The sequence below is a fragment of the Vigna angularis genome, chromosome 2 (genome assembly GCF_016808095.1).
Source record: "Vigna angularis cultivar LongXiaoDou No.4 chromosome 2, ASM1680809v1, whole genome shotgun sequence".
Classification (NCBI taxonomy): Eukaryota; Viridiplantae; Streptophyta; class Magnoliopsida; order Fabales; family Fabaceae; genus Vigna; species Vigna angularis.
Genome location: NC_068971.1, coordinates 48,658,003 through 48,665,450, shown reverse-complemented (window position 1 = coordinate 48,665,450; position 7,448 = coordinate 48,658,003). Strand labels below are relative to the sequence as shown.

General features: G+C 35.2%; 2 protein-coding genes across 2 annotated transcripts; both read left to right on the top strand.

Moving 5' to 3' along the window:
• The first annotated feature begins 337 nt into the window (after window positions 1-337).
• Window positions 338-1,482, top strand: LOC108328424 (chitinase 10). The gene is made up of 2 exons (XM_017562290.2): window positions 338-871; window positions 956-1,482. Exons 1-2 carry the CDS (start codon window positions 399-401, stop codon window positions 1,320-1,322), a joined length of 840 nt encoding a protein of 279 aa, XP_017417779.1. The 5' UTR covers window positions 338-398; the 3' UTR covers window positions 1,323-1,482.
• Window positions 1,483-2,570: 1,088 nt separating this feature from the next.
• LOC108327621 (cytochrome P450 705A5-like) lies at window positions 2,571-4,337 on the top strand. The gene is made up of 4 exons (XM_052872658.1): window positions 2,571-2,813; window positions 2,905-3,119; window positions 3,160-3,347; window positions 4,189-4,337. Exons 1-4 carry the CDS (start codon window positions 2,571-2,573, stop codon window positions 4,335-4,337), a joined length of 795 nt encoding a protein of 264 aa, XP_052728618.1.
• Window positions 4,338-7,448: the final 3,111 nt, after the last annotated feature.

Here is a 7,448-nt window from a genome sequence, read left to right as displayed (position 1 = left end):
AAAAATTCATACTTTTATAACCATTTTATCCTTATATTATATTTTAAATAAATATAAAAATTACTCTTTTATACTATTATATTGATGCTTTAAAAACGAAGGAATAATATTTAGTAATCTCTCTCTTAAGCATCCTTCTTACTTTATTCATATTACTTATTAAATTTAACTTTCAAAAGTTCATATAGTTTTATTTTTTTTTTCTAAAGAAAAGTTTTTCTAAACATATTCCAAATTAATTTAGGACAAATAGACCTATAATTATTCCATGTGATTGATATGCAGGGAAATTAGTCCTTTTGCAATCAAAATTTTGTTCTGAAAATTCCCTCCTCACATCTATAAAAAGCCTTGCTCCTTGCTGCTGCATTTCAAGAACTAAACCACACTGTGACCAAATGACATCTTCATTATTTTCCATTCTTCCTTCCACCGTATTATTTTTCTCTTTTGCTATTATCTTCTCTGCACCTTATGGAGCTGAAGCATGGTTGAAGCCCAAAATACCCATCTCTTCTCTCATCACAAAAACTCTTTTTGACTCATTTTTCCTACACAAAGATGACACTGCATGCCCTGCTAAAGACTTCTACAGCTACGACTCCTTCATTCTTGCATCAAAATCCTTCCCTGCATTTGGTACCACTGGTTGTTTAGCCACGCGCAAGCGTGAGATTGCTGCGTTTCTCGCTCAGATTTCCCATGAAACCACCGGTGGGTGGGCCACTGCACCCGATGGCCCATTTGCTTGGGGCTTGTGCTTCAAGGAAGAAATTAGTCCTCAGAGTAACTACTGTGATTCCACTAACTCTCAATGGCCATGCTTCCCTGCCAAAAGTTACAAGGGAAGAGGACCGATTCAACTTTCTTGGTAGAGACTCACTTACACATATTAATGTTTACTTTATGTATAAAGGAAGAAGAAGTTGAGTACTTTTAAACTATATATGTGCAGGAACTACAACTATGGACCAGCAGGGAAGGCGTTGGGATTTGATGGGTTGAAGAATCCGGAGATTGTGGCGAACAATTCCGTGATAGCCTTCAAAACTGGGCTCTGGTTTTGGATGACAGAGCAAAAGCCAAAACCTTCTTGCCACGACGTGATGGTTGGGAAATACGTGCCTACAGAAGCTGACATAGCGGCTAATCGAACAGCTGGTTATGGCTTGCTGACTAACATAATCAACGGTAAACTTGAATGTGGGATTCCTGGTGATGCAAGAGTCAATGATCGGATTGGTTTTTTCCAAAGATATACAAAGCTCTTCAACGTCGACACTGGACCTAACTTGGATTGTGCATATCAGCAACCCTTCTAATTAACTCTCACGTTATCTTTTCTTTTTCTTTTTGTATTGATTCGTTTCTCTTGCAAGAATTTAATAATGTATTGAAAGAAAGCATCTACAACCTCCTTCATGGAATTTTCCTAATGCGCTCTATCACAAGTTGACAAACAAAGTTTTATGTTCTTCTTCATCGTTTAGTGCCACACCGCCGGAGGAAATTTTAATATGTACAAGAGGAGAGAGAGAGTGTACAAAAAATAAATATAAATAATGAAGTAACTAACACAAAGAAACTGGGTTAAAATAAGAAATTGGAAGTGAAGGTGTCATTCTTCTTAATTTATTTTGCCACCACTTACTACTTTCTGTATTTTTTTTAATCTATAGTTTTTAATTTACAAATTTTATGTACATCTATTGTTAAATGTTGACTCTTATTTTCTAACTTCTGGGTGAGTGGGTTGTGACGTTCATGACTTATCTGCTAACTAAAAGAATTAGTAAATATAAGAATTCTCTAGAGTTGTAGAAATCCCAACTTTTCTTTCTCACTTTTATTTGAAGACACCACCATAATTGAGGATCAGCCATTGTGAAAGGATGTTTAGAAGTCAATTATCACCGTACATTTCTCTCATTTATTGTGTATGTTCAATTTATTCATGTGTCTCTTTCACTGGAAGTCTGTTAGTCACTCTTTATTTGTGTTCCTTGTACTTCGTGCGTCTTGACGATCACTCTCCATCCCCGGTTATTATGTTTAACTAAATCTGAATTAGTTAAATACAAATGAAACTATAAGATTAATTGTTGTCATTAAACCATTTTATAAGTTATTATTGAATTTGAGTAACCATATCTAATTTTATTTTAAAGCTTTTCGCTCAAATCAAAGAAAGACGATTGTCTCGGTCTGGGAAAAGTAGCCACACGCTTGCTAAATAACATTGTTTTATATGCTTTGTGATTTTATACTTCTTTTGAATAAAATTTTGTTCCTTTTTATATGTTATTTTAATAATTATAAGGTATTATTTAATTATACTTTTATTTTCTTTTTATTATATATTCAAAATCATTTTAATATCAAGTTTTTACTTTCAATTTACGAGAAATTCCTAAAAGACAAACCTTTCTGTTATGATTGTTTGGAATTGAATAACATGGTTCTATCAAACACTTTGTGTTGTGTTTTGGGACAATTTGTTTGGAGAAATACTAGGATGCAGAGAAGATCAGGCAGCTGGTAAAGGAATCCTTCGAGCTTGCTGCAAAGTTATGATCAGGCAGTTGAGTTTCTGGGTGTATGGGAAAAAGGCTTTGGACGTGAGCACAAGGTACGATGAGTTGTTGGAGAAAGTGCTGAAGGAGCATGAACAAAAAAGATCATCACGTGACAGTGAAGAACATCATAGTCATGCAGAAAACGAAAGGGATTTGATGGACATTCTGCTTGATGTTCACCACGATCCTCATGCAGAGTTCAAGATCACAAGAACTCATGTTAAAGCCTTCTTCTTGGTAACCCTCTTTCAATTTCACATTCAAAATTAAAATCTAAAAACATATTTAACCAAATCTGAAATGAATTTTTCTGTTGTGGGACGAGAAGGACCTCTACATTGCAGGGACAAACACCTCAGCAGAAGGCACGCAATGGGCGATGGCTGAGCTGCTGAACCACCCTGAAGCCTTTGAAATGGTGAGAAAGGAGATAGAGTTGGTGACCGACAATGGAAGGCTAGTTGAGGAGTCAGATGTTGGAAAAATGCCATATTTGCAAGCAGTTGTGAAGGAAACACTGAGACTCCATCCACCAGCACCAGTGTGATTTCTGGGACAATCCGAATGAGTTTCTCCCTGAAAGATTCTTCTTGCAAGAGGAGGATGAGGATTGGAGTGATGGTAAGAGAATGAAGTTCAATTTTGTTTCATTTGGAGGTGGAAGGAGAGGCTGTCCAGGAACAGAACTTGCTTTCATCTTCATAAACACTGCAGTGGCTGCTATGGTGCAGTCCTTTGATTGCAAGATTGGTGATGATGAGGTTGGATGTCGTACAACTAGAAATAAAGGCCAAATTATAATATATAAATAATGTGTAAAACTTACCTTACAAATCGATTTTGTAGGATTGAGTTAGGTTCATAAATCACTTTCTAATATAGTATCAAAGTCATGGATGAAGCCTATCCTAACGATATTTTTTCTATATGTCTATACCCACTTTCTAATAATGGAAAAGGATAAAAGGTTAATATGCAATCTGGCTTGTCTTTGAGCATGGCTCACCCCCTTCTCTGTGTTCCTGTACTACATTTTAATCCATATGATCCATAACTCTGTATAATGAACAAACTCCTTAGACAAACTTCTGTTATGCGGCTATCACTATATTTACTATGCCACGAGGCTAAATTTTCTATGTTATCTTCTTCTGCTAAGTATTAAAAATACATAAATATTGATATATTAGAATTTTTTCAATATATTTTAAAACATTAAAATTAGTGTCCATCTATATATTTTGAAGACACAACAGAAAAACAGTACAGAAAAATTTAACAAAAAAATCCAAATTTCATATAAATTGTTTAAGGGTGAAAGCAGATGTAATAATAAATCATAAAAGTAAGCTATGTACTGTAATTATAAGAATCAAAAAGAATTACACCTTTAAATATAGAAATAAAATTACTAATTAAACTTAAATTCTATTATGAAAAACTCATTTTAGAATACATTCCATTTGTTTCAAAAAGATTGTTTTGAAAATCAACTTCTAAGAATTCTGTTTTCGAAAAACTTATTTTGAAATATTTCGAAAAGTAATTCCGAAATTGGAGGGCTGCAACCTGTGAATATTAAAAGATAATGATTTCAACTTGAAAGTTTCAGCTAAAATCTTAAACACACAGAGGATGGAGCATTCCTCAGTTAAGATTGCAATGTCAGGTTCTGATATGCAGGAATTGGGAAAAATTATAGCAGTGTCTCAAGCTGTAATGAACAAAAAGCCAAAAGATTTCAGAATTGCTCAATTGTAGTTTTTCTTAAGCAGAAAACTGCACTTACCAATGGTGATTCAAATATATATAGATTACCTTAGAGAAAAGAGTATTTAGGCAGTGGACTTTCTTTCTCTCTTCCACAAATGCATAATATTGTGTAATACCTTTCAGAGTTAGCTCATCCTAAGGTTAATAACGTATGACTTACGTAGATACATATCTTTCAAGTCCTTTCAGAGTTAGCTCATCCATAAGATTAATAACCTATGGCTTACGTAGATATCTATCTTTGAAGTCCTTTACAGTAACAGGAAATTTAGCAGAAACCATCAGAATTTGACGGGTTCCAGGAAGAAATTGAATTAGCTGTTCTATTGAAGGTTGGAACTCTGGGAAGAGAAGCTTATCAACCTTAGAAAATTATACAAAATCTCGTTATTGTTTATTTTCTTTTTTGGCTTGACAAACAAACAATACATTATTGGTGCAGAAGTTACAGGTACAAAGAGGAAACAAAGAAACCTAAGAACAAGAAACATGACATATACCATGTCAATCTCTTTGTACATCACCATCCAGTAAACATTCTAATATTTTATTCCAACTAAATTCATCAAGTAAATGAATATCAGAAGAATTAATGTTGAAAGTTCCAGAGAATGAATATGTAAAGGAAAAGGTCATTGGCTCAATACTTAAAACATGAATCAGAGTCACAATAAACACAGCCATTGCTTCTGCTAACACCATCCAATCATTTCTTAACCTTATCTTCAATCCCTTTTGTAATGCTATAAACAGTATAAATTAGCTAATGTATCTCTATCATTTAGTAAATTTCAAGAGATATGTACTACCTCATCCAAACAAGCATAGAGCAATCTTTCAGATATAATAGACATTAAATAACTACAAATAACAAATAAATTAATCATGCATCAACAACGCAGCCAAAGAAATACTATTTTCAAACTTTGGCACCAAAATCTATTTGCGCATGGACAAGACAACAAAAAAATTGGCAGCCATATGTTCAACAATCAATATATACATACAAGGAGAAAATATAGGATATGCAAAAGGACTAGTATACATGATTTATACATTCATCAAATATTTCTTATCCAATAAAAAAAAGTTTGTTTAAAGAAATGTTCAAAACCTATAGTTAAAATTAAGAGAAATTACTCTAAAAATATTCTCAAAGAATTAGGGGCTGACTGTTTAAGCTTTGAAAAATACTATCTCTGGCTTTGGAGGATAGCACTAAAACACTTAGTTTTAGATTGGGATATTCACATTTTTCTAACAACTTGTGAAAAATGTTGGACCTTTCTTGATCAGCAGTGTACCAAATCTGTGCCTTGACAAACTTGTGATCCATGAGTCAGAGTTCGTTTTTCACAAACCGATTCAAAAAGCTGAGACTTTTTACATCTCAGAATGCATATATAATTTTTTACCAATAATCCCGACAAGAGCATGAGCCTTCATTGAAATGATGGAATCTGTATTATCTCTAATAATAATCCCTCTCTCTGTAACTTTTGAAACAAGTTTTATAGCTTCATGACAATCACCACAAACACGAAGGTTTTTAACAACACGAATCACATCTTTGACACTGGTACTGATTAGTGCGAATGCAACTGCTAACTTCTCACTATGACAGCCAAGGAAGTATTCCTTCTCCTCCTCTTCTACATCAAAGAGCACAAACTCAGTGTTGGACTATAGCCAGCTTCTCTCAAGTCCTTAAATAAACTTTCAAGTTTTTCATATATCCTGTGTGTTAAAGGATGGGAAGTGTCCCCTACACGGAATTCGTGAACAACCCAATCAACTTCAACCCAGCTACACCCAGGTAATTTTTGCATCCCTTTCTCACTCAAACTTGACCTGATTTTTTCTGCTTCATCCCATCGACGGCTCGCTGAATATATATTCGATAAGAGAACATAATGTCCTGAATTCCACGGTTCTAACTCAATGAGCTGCATCAACACTTGTTCAGCCAATTGGGTATCCTTGTGTAACCTACATCCTCCCAACAGTGCTCCCCAAACAATAGCATTCGCCTTCATTGGCATACTCTTGATCAGATCCCGTGCCTCAGCCAACATTTTTGCATGAGCGAAAAGATCCACCATGCATCCATAATGCTCTATAGTAGGAGTCACATCAAAAACACAACTCATGTGACTAAAATATCGCCGACCATCATCAACCAAACCAGCATGAGTACACCCACAAAGCAAACCAACAAAAGTGTTCCCATCAGGCTGCATTCCAACCTTTCCCATTTGGCTAAACACCCCAAAGGCAGCCCCAGCATTTTCCCCGCTACTTTTTTAGTTCTTCTACTCTCAATTTTGTGAAGAATGAAGTCCCACATTGGTGGGAACTTCTAAAGTGGTATGGCAAGGTGGTTATAAAAGAAACCCCTTGCCCCCTTTGTAACACATCCCATTCTCTCATTTCTTCTCTCCTTTCTTAAATTCTCATAATTTTGAGAAGTTCCTTAGTGAAAGAGAGAGGTGCTGTAAATTTTTTTCAGTAGTATAAAATTTCCATTTTGTCTATCATCGGTATTTTTCTCTTCTCTATTTTAGTTGTGTGTGCTTGTGCTGTATGACTGATACCCAACAGTGGTATCAGAGCTATTGGTTAGTATTCCGCTGCTATTGTCATTAGAATAGTGTTGGTAAAATTCTGAGTATGCTCTGTGGTTGCGGTTTAATCCGATCTTCCACATCAGAAAAGAGTTATTACTGGAAACATTTGGTAGTGTGAAAGTGCTGTCTGGGAAAGTTCTGGCTAGGAAAGACTTGGTACTTAAGAGTGTCCGTTTGTGACCCACCTCTCTTTCCTGGGAACTTCTTGGTGCTTTACTTCACGGTCTACCTGTACTGTTCCAGTAGACAATACTATTCATAGTGAGAAGTGCATAAGTCGGTTCTTAAAAAACCATGACAACAAAATATGAGTTAGAGAGGTTCAACGGCAACAATTTCGCGTTGTGGAAATTGAAGATGAAGGCAATTTTGAGAAAGGACAATTGCATAGCTGCAATTGAAGGAAAACCCGCAGAAATGACGGAGCAGAAGTGGAAAGAAATTGACAATAATGCCATCGCGAATTTGCACC

What these genes read in the sequence shown, in the direction of transcription:
- LOC108328424 (XM_017562290.2), top strand. Translation starts at nt 399, where the DNA reads ATGACATCTTCATTATTTTCCATTCTTCCTTCCACCGTATTATTTTTC. An exon ending in GGACCGATTCAACTTTCTTG is followed by an intron (nt 872 to 955) that starts GTAGAGACTCAC and finishes ATATATGTGCAG; the next exon opens with GAACTACAACTATGGACCAG.
- LOC108327621 (XM_052872658.1), top strand. Translation starts at nt 2,571, where the DNA reads ATGATCAGGCAGTTGAGTTTCTGGGTGTATGGGAAAAAGGCTTTGGAC. An exon ending in CTCCATCCACCAGCACCAGT is followed by an intron (nt 3,120 to 3,159) that starts GTGATTTCTGGG and finishes TCTCCCTGAAAG; the next exon opens with ATTCTTCTTGCAAGAGGAGG. An exon ending in TGATGATGAGGTTGGATGTC is followed by an intron (nt 3,348 to 4,188) that starts GTACAACTAGAA and finishes TGAAAGTTTCAG; the next exon opens with CTAAAATCTTAAACACACAG.